General features: G+C 42.4%; 1 protein-coding gene across 1 annotated transcript; it reads right to left on the bottom strand.

Annotated features, from left to right (window-relative positions):
- Positions 1–1141: 1141 nt before the first annotated feature.
- ALG5 (ALG5 dolichyl-phosphate beta-glucosyltransferase) lies at positions 1142–13039 on the bottom strand. The gene is made up of 10 exons (XM_081845431.1): positions 12809–13039; positions 10741–10912; positions 10567–10613; positions 9929–9997; positions 8680–8772; positions 6696–6809; positions 4292–4351; positions 3426–3577; positions 2601–2686; positions 1142–2034 (listed from the first exon to the last, which is right to left on the bottom strand). Exons 1-10 carry the CDS (start codon positions 13022–13024, stop codon positions 1922–1924), a joined length of 1122 nt encoding a protein of 373 aa, XP_081701557.1. The 5' UTR covers positions 13025–13039; the 3' UTR covers positions 1142–1921.
- Positions 13040–13459: the final 420 nt, after the last annotated feature.

Below are 13459 nucleotides of genomic sequence, written 5' to 3'. Positions count from 1 at the left end.
CATCCCGTACGGACTGTGCATGTGCGGCATCCCATACGGTCACCGCACATGCGCACCCCATAGGGGATGCCGCTCATGCAGCAGCCTGTACAGCCACCATGCGCAAGCGGCAGCCCATACGGAGTATGCATGTGCAGCATTCCGTACGGAGTGAGCACGCGCGGGATGCCACACATGCGCAGTCCGTGCAGGCTGCACCTCCCCAGGTGCCGGAGAGGGTTCCTCTGCTACTGGCTGTGGTGTAAACCACTGAGCCTTGGGCTCGCTGGTCGGAAGGTCAGCGGTTCGAATCCCCGCGACAGGATGAGCTCCCGTTGCTCTGTCCCAGCTCCTGCCAACCTAGCAGTTTGAAAGCACGTCAAAGTGAAAGTAGATAAATAGGTACCATATCGCTGGGAAGGTAAACGGCGTTTCCATGCACTCCTCTGGTTTCGCCAGAAGCGGCTTAGTCATGCTGGCCACATGACCTGGAAAAACTGTCTGCGGACAAATGTTGGCTCCCTTGGCCAGTAAAGTGAGATGAGCGTCGCAACCCTAGATTCGTTCGCAACTGGACTTAACTGTTAGGGGTCCCTTACTTAAAAAAAATAATGCCTAGGATTTCATAGTGATTCACCGTTAATCCATCAGCCAGTTTTTAAGAGACTAAAATACAGTGGTACCTTGGCTTACGAACTTAATCCGCTCGGGAAGTCTGTTCTTAAACTGAAACCATTCTTAAACTGAGATGCGCTTTCCCTAATGAGGCCTCCCACCACCGGTGCCCTTCCACCGTTTGGATTCCGTTCTTAGACCAAGGTAAAGTTTGTAAATCAGGACACTACTTCTGGTTTTGCGGAGTTCGTAAACCGAATCGTTTGTAAACAGGACTGTTCTTAAACCAAGGTACCGCTGTACTATCATGAGAAATGAAAATATTGATTGGGAATGTCAGTTAACCTTTTGCTTTTCCATGAGGATAAGGAAACCCTGACAGAAATACTGGTATAGAAATATGACGCTGGGCAGGGGGAATTAGGCTTAAAATAAAATGTTCTATTGGTTCTAATGTATCTGTGTATTCTGGTTTGCTCTTTGCAAGCCCTCATAAGCTGTCAGACCTGTGGTGGTGGTAGTAGAGACCTCAGTGATCCTCAGACACTTTGACAGCACCATTTTACCTTTAATGTTCCATAATTTAGAGAGAATGCCTTGACAATTTGGTGGAATTTTAACATGATAAAAATTACTGCAGAAAACTGATGGCTGTCACAAAAACATTTTCTTGTCTTCTGAACTCCTTGGGTTTATTGGAAATCCATTCCAGCTCACAAATGTACATTTAGAAGAATACATGCTGCTGAATTCAATGAGCAAATGAAATTTGTGCAGAACTCCCTCCAATTAATGTAAAAACGTCTACACCATCCTTGGCAATTCTAGAAATGGATGGTGCCATTCTGAAATGCCAGTGACCAGTTCAAGTACAGAAACAGATGCCCAAATTACATGGTTTGCTGCAGGCACTGAAGACAACTCACACACAAGGGTTTCCCCATTGAAACTGACATCTTGTACATTAATATACAAAGAACAAAGCTTTGACTAACCGCAATGGCAGACTTTATAATAAAAAAGTAGTCCATGGGATTTTTTAGCATGTATTAATTTCTGCTGTACATTTTGTGAAATAATAATTTGTGAAAATGGAAAATGCTGATACAAAAGTAAAAAGACTGACTCCCAGTTGCAAAACTTAAAAAACCCACACCCAACACTTGAAAAGGCTTATTATATAGGACATCCACATTCTTGGCAATTTTTTAAAAAATAGGCGCAGCACAGAACAACAGTAAGGAAGAATAGTCCCGGCTTTTTCCTTATTTCATACTGTAGAAATAATTTGCTGTATCAAACAACCCATTTGGTAAGTATAAATAACCTAATTAACTTTTCTTGTTCGAAGCTGCCAGGCACCAGTCAGATATCGCAGTCGTATAAAAAGAAGGTCCCTGCCCATCTGCAACCAGCTCCAGACTGGAACCAACTTAGAACCTATGGTGATTAAATACAGAAAAAATTGTAAGCTGTTAAATAGACATATAAGTGTTAGTAGCTTTTTATGGCCAGAAGATGTCACAGGAGACAATAAGAATATGTGTGTGTGTGTATGCGCTGACCCAAACAAAGATGACCAACTTTTATTTAGGGAGGTATATAAATTCAATAAATGATAATAATAAATAATAAGAAGCATGGATACATGGGGAAGAGTGAACGCTCTGCAGCCACTGCCCCACCCATTGTGAGGTGACTGTATGCTGTCATAGAGAAGACACTACTCAGGGATTCTGGTTAAGTCGGCAGTTTTCCACAGGTACATGGAATGTATTAACATGTAGCATAAATCCTAATAAGAGGTTAAGGGGCAAGAGAGAGCATACAAAACAAGCATTGAATGGAGGCAGTGACCTTCATTTTTTGGTAACTGTCCCATATGGGGTTTGTGGAGACCATATTTAATATTCTGACATTAAAGGGGAATGTTCAGTCTCCTGGGGGAATTGGCCTAACTGCTTTCTAGAATAATCCCTATTGACAGAAAAGTGTTGATGACTGACCTTCAATTTCTGTCCAGTTGACAGCGACCTCTGCTATTGGTATTTTAAAGCACTGAGCTATATACAGAAGTTCCACATCAAATGCCCTGCAAGAGAACAGAATGAATGCTCAATACTGTGATGAAATCACATATTTTTTATGCTTGTATTACTGACCACCTTCTGAGCATAACAAAGAACTGGAATAAAACTGATATAGGTATACATGTTGCAACTCGCTATTTTCTCTCTTGTGAAATAAAAAAACTGAAAAAGCATTTTGGCATATCGGCCTTTCTTCTTCCTCTTCCTTTATAAAGAAGCTAGTATTTATAGGTGTGTTAAAAGAGGGACAATTGCCAATAAAATAAAGCAGTGCAGACCTATTCCAATTTGCAGTTGCCTGCATGGGTATCAGCCTTTTTTCGTTTTGCTTTCATTACATTCAAGGCAGCCTAAGCAAACATTTGCTACTTTTATGGTACTCTCCTTGCCTCGTCTAATATTCAATTGATTGATGGCGTGATGAGATTTTTAGAAAGATGGACTTTATAACAGGGTGGATTACTAGCAATTACAACACACAATGTACAGAAATCAAAATATGACTAACATTGGACATCACATTATATCTCCATAAATCGTCCGTTGATGAGGTGCTTCACCGATTACAAAAGTAAGAAATCCAACTAAATGTGCAAAAGCTGTGGCATGTGCCTGAAAAGGGGACTGGAGATCCCAGCCATAACACTGCACAGCACACACATGAACTAAGCTCTTGAAAATGCATATATTACTAGTTCCAACTGCTGTTTCCAATCAAATAAAACTGAGGGTGATACCTACCAGCGCTCTATATGAAGAAATGAAAAAGTCCGGGAAGCTGCCTCTCGGGTTAATAGTTTAAAACCACACTGGGTGTCTTTGATTTCCTTAACACAGAGGAACCATACTAGAAAGTGGAATCCATACATGAGAAGTGTACGGAAATAAGACCGCTGCAGAAAAGGTAAGATAGCACAGGAACTAGCTCAATATGTCCAGTCACTTTATAATATCAATGTTCATAATGCCTATACTGTACATTTTTTTGTGACTTAAGTTTTAAAAGAAATGACAACACCGAATCCATTATAGTTTCAACATGTACAAGTAGAAGTGCTGACACAATATAGACCTGCAGTAAAGCTTTTGAATATGTTATATCCAACTTTTTAAGTGTTATTTACTCAAAGGGTGCATGTGAAAGTTTTGCCAACTTATCTTTCGTTGATAGCTGCTGCTTACGAGTACAAGTCATCGTTCTAATAAAACACTAGAATAATTTAAAATGAAGACAAATACAACCCTGCAACTAGAAGAACCAAGCATTAGAACTAAAGTCAGTTTCAGCTAGTTTTTTCAAGTCCCCAAGTTCTCATGTGCATAGTTTCAGACTGCTGTTGCTGAAGATACAAGCAATCAAAAGGAAGCAAGGCAAGTCAACGAGTTCTGATGGTCTACCTAGACAGTCTTCATCTGGAGGACTAGCCTCTACACCCCCGCCGCCCCCCCCCCAAACCCTTGCAGCTCCCAGGGAGGGTAAGGTCTTGTCTAATCTCATTATTTTTAAAAAATCATGCAAGCTAGAAGCTGAGCTTAGGAAGGCATGTACTCCACTTCTTCTGACTGCAAAGGACCACCAGTCAAAGAACTAGCAAACGGAAGTTTACCTGTGCTATGGAGTCTTGCTCCAAGTGAGCTCTAGAGCCACAGGCAATAGCCATTTGGTCCTAAAAGAAAAGAAAAAAAAAAAAACATTAATAGTTAAGAAACATACACCAAACCATGCTTCTGTGGCAAGGAATACCTATGAACGCATTCAGCTGATACCACAACCATGCCCATTGCTGGTAAGGGATAGTTGTGACACCAAGATTCATGCAATCATGGGGTTACCAATTAACATAACATAGAACGAGACCAATAGTGGGTCCAGCAGTCAAGAAGGTGGTTTCTGCATGAGATGTAGAGGGAAGTGAAGGGCAGGTGGGGCTCGTCAACATTGGAAAGGAGCCCATCTTAGTGAAGGAAAACTCTGATCCTAAACCTCTGTTGTCTTTCATGTTTTTAATAATCGAGACAAAATTCGGCTTCATTCAAAGTCCACTTCCCTTTTCAAGGATTTCCCCATTTTAAAATAGTGATTTATTTACCACTTCATATTTAGAAAAAGAAAGTACAGTGGTACCTCAGGTTAAGAACTTAATTCATTCTGGAGGTCTGTTCTTAACCTGAAACTGTTCTTAACCTGAAGCACCACTTTAGCTAATGGGGCCTCCCGCTGCCGCCACCGCATGATTTCTGTTCTCATCCTGAAGCAAAGTTCTTAACCCAAGGTACTATTTCTGGGTTAGCAGAGTCTGTAACCTGAAGCGTCTGTAACCCGAGGTACCACTGTATCTTCGGGAGAAGAAAAGGCTGAGTAAAAAAACCCCTACACAAATTTGGAGTGGGGTCCCTAAGACAGCTAGATGGCACCTTGTACACCTCCTTCCTGGCAACTTCCACAGCCAAGCTGGTGCCAAACGTATTCCTCAGCTTTCCTTTGGACCCCATCAGTGGGGCCGACAGCGGGGGTCTTGTCATCTGCACAGCTCAGGACCTCCATACATAATGCCCAGGCTTGCACCCTGGGGGAGGAGACTTCAGTGCTGCTAACACAGTGGTCTGACTTCACCCCCAGAGGCACACTCCACTGTCTCCCAAGACAGACAGATGCCAACTACAAAATCTATAATGTGGGGCTACTGTAAAATGTGTATATAAACATATAGGTGTGCTTATATATTTATATGGCGACGCGGGTGGCGCTGTGGGTAAAACCTCAGTGCCTAGGACTTGCCGATCGTATGGTCAGCGGTTCGAATCCCCGCGGCGGGGCAAGCTCCCGTCATTCAGTCCCAGCTCCTGCCCACCTAGCAGTTTCGAAAGCACTCTTAAGTGCAAGTAGATAAATAGGTACCACTTTATAGCGGTAAGGTAAACGGCGTTTCCGTGTGCTGTGCTGGTGCTGGCTCGCCAGCTGCAGCTTTGTCACACTGGCCAGGTGACCTGGAAGTGTCTTCAGACGGCGCTGGCTCACGGCCTCTAGAGCAGGGGTACCTTATATATTTATATAAGGGACGCAGGTGGCGCTGTGGGTTAAACCACAGAGCCTAGGACTTGCCGATCAGAAGGTTGGCGGTTCGCATCCCCACGACTTCCCCTGCAAATTCCCCTGCCCTGCCAACCTAGCAGTTCGAAAGCACGAAGTGCAAGTAGATAAATAGGTACCACTCTGGTGGGAAGGTAAATGGCATTTCCGTGCGCTGCTCTGGTTCGCCAGAAGCGGCTTAGTCATGCTGGCACCATGTATGCCAGCTCTCTTGGCCAGTAAAGCTGCAACCCCCAAGTCGGCCATGACTGGACCTAATGGTCAGGGGTCCCTTTACCTTTACCTTTATATATTTATATAGCTAATAAATCATTTTCTTATTAATTACAGGGGAACTCAAGGAGACTCAAAATTTATGGAATCATGAAGCCTAACACTGACGCATACCTACAAGCAGTTACCGCTTACAGAATAAGCAGAAGTAAAACTGAGCACTTAGCTTGAGCAAGAATCTTAAATAGGAAGTTAGTGAACACAGAGTTTTGGTGAGAAGTGTTTGACAAATGGCTAAATGAGGAACCTGGGGCAGGGCACAGTGTACTGTGTCAGAAGACCAAAACTGTGGATCTGTCTAACAGAACCAGATAAGAGGCAATTGCCAAGAAGTAGCTGAAGATGTAGGGGGTAAGTCAGGGATACCTAATTTGAATGGAGAAAGAAGAAGGGGACACAAATCTCTCCTAGAAGCTGTGTGCTCCAGTCATATTGATTCTGAGTTGGAAATAAGAATATTGAACTTTCTCTGGATTATACCTAAAATTTTAAGGGCTGAAGAACTGCAAGCAGCAAGATCTGCCTATGGTATAAGAAGTACCTTGGCATACAGACAGGTAAACAAAGCAGGATTTTAATATATTTTTAAGGAAGCAGAAAGGAAAAGAAAGGAAATAAAATTAAAATGTGACTGAATGAAAACTCACAGGCCAGGGCTGCAGACTCTCAAGACCATTTTCTACTTTTTCAATGTCTTCAAATTTTGTGGCTCCATCAGCATCGGCCATGAGTATTTTTCCCCCTCTTGAACTGAACACACCCTGCATGTAAGAATGATCAAAAGTCTTGTATTAGGGCATATTCGGCAAATTATACTGCGAAACTACAGGACTTCAAATCTCTTTGACGGAGCCACCCCTCCACCTGCATGCATTAGCCTAATTCTGGCTGGGTTTCCCCATCCACCCTGGGCGGCTCCCAACAGAATATTAAAAGACAAGAATCTATTAAACATTAAAAGCTTCTCTAAACAGGGCTGCCTTCAGATGTCTTCTAAAAGTTTGGTAGTTCTTTTTCTCTTTGACATCTGGTGGGAGGGCATTCCACAGGTGCCACTACCGAGAAGGCCCTCTGCCTGGTTCCCTGTAACTTTGCTTCTCGCAGGGAGGGAACCGCCAGAAGGCCCTTGGAACTGGACCTCAGTATCCGGGCAGAACGATAGGGGTGGAGACGCTCCTTCAGGTATACTGGACTGAGGCCGTTTAGGGCTTTAAAGGTCAGCACCAACGCTTTGAATTGTGCTCGGAAACTTACTGGGAGCCAATGTAGGTCTTTCGAGACGGGTGTTATGTGGTTTCAGCAGCTACTCCCAGTCACCAGTCTAGCTGTTGCATTCTGGATTAGTTGTAGTTTACGGGTCACCTTCAAAGGTAGCCCCACATAGAGCACATTGCAGTAGTCCAAGCAAGAGATAACTAGAGGATGCACCACTCTGGTGAGACAGTCTGCAGGCAGGTAGGGTCTCAGCCTGCATTCCAGATGGAGCTAGTAAACAGCTGCCCTGGACACAGAATCTACAGCCCGGTTACAGTAACCCTGCAAAATAATCAGTAGGCCCCATACAGGGATGCATCCAATCAGCCGAATGGTGCCTAGAAAGTGATGGTGTTGCAGCTGTGGACTAAATTCCAGTGGAATGAAGGGCACTTCTTTTATATAGTTATGACTGCATTTCCATTTCTTGCAAATTCTAAAGAGGCAGTGGGCCAAAGGCCCTGTGTCTCTTATGAGGATCCTATCAGAAGCAAATTCAGTCTTCATCTCCTCCCCTTAAAGCAGGCATACTTCAAAGCATTTTGGGTAGGCAGAGAAATCAAATGCAGAACAGCTCAGATGTCAAAAATATGAAACCTTTATATGTACAGTGGTACCTCGGGTTAAGTACTTAATTCGTTCCGGGGGTCCATTCTTAACCTGAAACTGTTCTTAACCTGAAGCATCACTTTAGCTAATGGGGCCTCCTGCTGCTGCCGAAGCACGATTTCTGTTCTTATCCTGAAGCAAAGTTCTTAACCTGAAGCACTATTTCTGGGTTAGCGGAGTCTGTAACCTGAAGCGTATGTAACCCGAGGTACCACTGTATTTCCTTTCAATTCCAGGTTTCTGTTCTGCTTCTTCCCAAGACTTGTGTCAGGAATGGTTTGATATAAATACAAATAGTGTACCAAATGAATTATAGTAATAAAATACAGAGAAGCGGATTACTTCATGCCCATCTTATAAAAATGATCACTCTAGGATAAAATGATCACCATAGGCTCTCCTTACATATGGAAATTCATAGAAAATGACCACAGTAAGCCTGCAACTTATGTGGGAGTTAGGTTCCTGGGATTGCACCCAAAGCCAAAACTGCGTACAGTCAAAATACATTTGGTTCAATGGTGGATGGTATTGCCAAAGTCTTTCCGCCCAGATGCCCACCCCCTTTTTAAATGTCCCCCCCCCAACTGCGTATAGCTGAATGTGCACAAGTTAAATATGTGCAAGTTGGGGCATGCTGTATTTTCCAATAGTCGGATTTTTGAGGTATTATGTCAAAATTAACCTAAATGCTCAGTGAAGAAAATGTTTGCTTTCACCAAGAAAATAATCTTAATTACAGAAAGGAAAACTGCATAAATTCATTACCATTCTAACAGCTCCCCCCTTTCCACGATTCTTCACCAGAGGGAGGACTCTCACTTTGTCGCTGCCATATTTTTGGGTATACTTCAGCGCAACCTACAGGGCATGTGCAAATCAGAATAAGAGAACAGCAATCACAAATAGGAACTGAATGTCTCCTTCTCTCCTCATTTATATTAATGATATAACAAAGCCTACATTAAATATGAATAAATATTCCAGTGCACAAGTGTGCTTAAAAGAATGTGAGGCTAGACAGATACGTGGAGTTCTCTTCCCTTTTCCATGCCAAATGTCTCACTTCCAGTTCAATTTTATCCTCACTAGAGTTGAAAACAAAAATTATATTTCCCCGACTGGGAACATATAAAATAGTTAAGTAGATATTTGTGTAACGCCTTCTACTTTAAGTGCTCATATATCACATATATATAGGATTTGTATATTCAGTTCTTAGACCTATCAGCGGGGAAAGTGTCCTTTGGCAGAACTTGAAGAGAGGAAAGTGTATGAAAAATCTATGTCATTGACGTAACAAGAATAATGTGTTTTGATAATGTGGGATGGGACATAAAGAGAAAAGAAAGAGGATGGCAGTATAGCCCAAGCATTGAGCATGTTGTGGTGTAGAAAATAATTGTATCTGTTTAGTGAAAGGGAAGAGAAGAAGAAAAGCCTCTATTTTTTAAAAAAATTCTTTTTCATGTATAAAGACAGAGGCGGCATAAATTCAATATCACAGACCATGGCACTAGCCCAGCTTTGAAGGGGTGTAATGCTGGTATTAATCTTTAGAAAATGGTGACCCTTTATAAGCAGCAAAGCAACTTGAAGAAGTCTCTAATAATAGTTATTTTAAGGAAACCAAATTCACATCTGTGGTTAAGTCATATCTGCGTAAATAGGACACGTTTATCAAGGTGAAACCAGACAGCTAAAGTATTTCTTTATTAATTTTAATTATCCACTTCAAATTATTGTTTAATTATTAATTTTCCTCAGAATTTGTGCTCGAGGCACCTTAAGTACAAATTCACAGAAATCCAATCGGGATTTTTTATATATATATATATAAGCACATAAATAGCTAGTGTCATCCCATTGAGGGGCAGCCTCAAATGTAAACTGCCTTGAGTCAGTCCCTCAAAATCGTAATCATGAAAACAGAAAATATGAACTTCTGTTTATGTTCTACCTTTTGCTGGCACTGTCAATATATTTAGGATCGGCGAGTCATAAATATGTCTCCTACCTTTGTGGTTTGATCTCTGCTGCCGTCATCAACTACTATGACCTCATATGTGAATGCAGGATCTTGCCTCTGGAAAAGAAACACAGATCTTGGGCATTTGCCTTAGCATCATATGTTCTCTTACCACGATGACTAGAACAGGAGCAAAATGGTCGGTAGAAGAAGATTGGAAGAAATTTAAAGACTATTTACAGAAATATTGTAAAATTAAGGAATGTTAGAAGGATGTCGGAATGAAGTTATGTGGTTTTAGCAGTAAAGGAGTATTTAAAGATGGATTGTTAACAGGTGAGAATGTAAAGTTATAATATATTAAGATAAATTATTAAGATAAAAGCAAAAATGGAAAGGATTTGCTGAAATAACTAATTGAACTAGAATACAAAAAAGGGAGGTGTGAGGAGGTCAGGGAAACAAGCAAATGAAAGTCAGGATATGGAAAGGTTGACTTGTTTTCAATTGTTTTTTGTGTTTTGTATTTCTTCTCCTTTTTCTTTTTTTATATACTTGTAACTTTTTTGAAATTTTAATAAATATCATTTTTAAAAAATGGGGGGAAAGAGCAGGAGCAAAATGATATTTTTATCTCACGGTTATTAAATATTGCAATTAAATGTGATTTTTTTTTAAAAAAATACCTGTCTCTTCTCTAGGTAGTCCAAAGCTTCATTCAGCATCGATGGTACTGTAAGAAAAAGAAGGAAATAAAACCACAGATCTGGTTTGAGTAGCGCTGAACAGGTAAAATAAAAAAAGATAGACAACATTCAGTGTTATACATGCACACAAAGAAAACAAAGACTTATTCTTACACCGTTCTTCCTCGTTATATGAAGGCACAACTACGGAAAGGTCTCGTGTTGGGGGATCATGGATGCTGGGCACAAGTTCCTTCTCATTTTCAGCATTCAGAAAGTATTTTTCATCCTCGTGTCGATTAAGGTTTGGAACTTTTGTTGCAGTTATGTGGGCAATGACAGCAATCTGGGGGGGGGGGGGAGAAGATTTCCAGTTAAGAGTTATATAATATTTACACAATAGCATTCTGCAGAGAGAAAATAATTCCTCTTAAATTTAGAAAGGGTGAAGCTGCAATCGCCAAGTACCTATCACTATCAAAAGGAATACAATTGGCAAGCAAGGGTTTTGTGGGGAAAGAAACTGCTTTCTGCATAATATGTAAGAAGCTATTGCAACTCAGCATTTTTGAGCTCTTACAACAGTTGCATTAGTGCCTCTTGTGATTGCACAAAAGCAACTTGGTGTGGACACGACGTGTAAAATTAGATCAGACCCTCACAATTTCTGAGCTCCTGCTTTGCTGTCTGCCTAGAACTTGAAGTATTTTTTTCTTTGTGGCCTGTTTCCTTTAAATTGCATGAAATAACGAGAACGCCTTTATGCTACATTTTCAAATCCTAGGGCTCCAATCAGCTGACTGGCATCTACCTACAGACAGCAAGCACAGATTCCTGTCAGTCACTCGGGAAAGATTCAGTTGCCTTTTCCAAGAGAAAAGTTGGGAAAGAAGAAACTACAATATACTCATAGCCCAGTCAAGTTAAGTTTATTGAGGAGAGGAAGAAAGCAAAAGAGGTTGAAGTTAATTTATAGCAGGTTCCCGTTAAAAGAACACTGGGATGAAGGCTAGGTGGGCATGGATTGAGATTCCTGTGGAGACTTTTCATGGCTACTGACCTCCTCCACACAACAGTAATAAAAGCAGTAATTCTCTGGCCTGCTATCAAAAAATAATAAGATTAGCAAGTCAAAGCACAATATAAAATATAGGAGATTATATTGGTAAGGGGTGGGGAACATTTCAATTACTGGTCCCCAGTGGCACAATAGGTCAATGTCTGGCTGCTAACCAGAAGGCTGGTGGTGAGAACCCACCCCATGGATGGCTGTGGGCAGGATTGCTGGGTTGTAGGGGGTTGACTAGATGGCCCTTGGGTTCCCCTCCACCGCTACAGTTCTGTCATGTATGATCTAGTTGAACATAGAAACATAGACTTCTACTGCAGGAGATCCTTAATCTGAGGGTCGTGGGTTTGAAAGATTCCTAAACTGCAGGGGGTTGGAGTAGATGACCCTCGTGGGTCCTTTCTGACTCTACAACTCTGATTCTAATCAAATTCTGAAGGTGGCCCTGATATTATTTACTGATTCATTTAATACAATTTTTACATTATAAATGTTTTACACACCAAAACTGGGCAGAGCACGAGACTCTTAATCTCAGGGCTGTGGATTCAAGCCCCAAACTGGGCAAAAGATTCTTTCATCGCAGGAGGAGATGATCCTTGTGGTCCCTTCCAGTTCTACAATACAGTGGTACCTCGGGTTAAGTACTTAATTCGTTTCGGAGGTCCGTTCTTAACCTGAAACTGTTCTTAACCTGAAGCACCACTTTAGCTAATGGGGCCTCCCGCTGCCACCGCACCGCCGGAGCCCGATTTCTGTTCTTATCCTGAAGCAAAGTTCTTAACCTGAAGCACTATTTCTGGCTTTAGTGGAGTCTGTAACCTGAAGCGCATGTAACCCGAGGTACCACTGTACTGCGATCCAATGCTTGTGAAACAACAACAAAACCCCTCAAAGCGAAATGCAAACAGCCCTCCTTTGGGGTCACTGCTGTTTTACAGGCTCCAGCTGCTTAAATCCCATATAAAGAGGAGTTGTGAGCAGCAGGGCCTGGGGATGCCAAGCGCCCAAGTCATGAGAAAGGGCTACTCGGCGGTCAGTGAACGGCACTCTGCGCGAGCTCAGAGGTCCTCTTGCTTGGGAGGGGGATGATGGTGAGGGATGGAAAGAAGACCAGGCTGGGGAACGGGGGGAAGCTCCAGGACTAGGACCCCGCGCCCCGTCCCCCCTCACCAGGACCAGCGCCGAGACCGCCAGAGCCACGGACGCTTCAGTCAGCCAAAGCAGCTCCATCGCCCTTGCGCCGCCGGCAGAGACTCGGAGCACAGGGACACGGAGGCGGAAGTGGAGAAGGACCAGGAGGCAGAGAGAGCGCGGCGCTGCCGCCAGCACTTCCGGAGGCACGTCGAGCGTTGCTATTGGTCGACACCAAGGCCATCCTAGAGCCATAGCGTGTAGATGCGTGGACAGAGGCGGAGTTGCAAGTCGGCTTTGGACTCATTCTCCTCGCCCCCTCCGAACCAAACTCTGGAACTGTAGGATTGATAAGTTTGGGAGAATCAGGGGATTTCAAGACTTTACAGGGAGGGCGGATATTGTTCTGTTTTGTTCTGTTTCTTATTAAGATATGTATTTTGTGTTTTCCATTTTGCGATTTTGTGCTTGTAAACCTCCCCGTGATCTTCGGGTGATGGGAGATATATTATAGAATAATAACAATAACAACAACAGCAACAACAAATAATTGCAATTAATACTTATAATTAATAATATAACAATGGCGTCCAAATTAGGGTTCCGTTTGGGATCTGAAGCACACTTAAAGCGTTGTTATTATCACTATTGGTATTTATCTGTAAGCCGCCTTGAGTACCTGTCGGGGGA

The sequence above is a fragment of the Podarcis erhardii genome (genome assembly GCF_964252035.2).
Source record: "Podarcis erhardii genome assembly, chromosome: 17".
In the NCBI taxonomy this organism is placed as follows: domain Eukaryota; kingdom Metazoa; phylum Chordata; class Lepidosauria; order Squamata; family Lacertidae; genus Podarcis; species Podarcis erhardii.
Note: the sequence above shows the minus strand (reverse complement) of the source record. Positions and strands in the feature narration are given on the sequence as shown.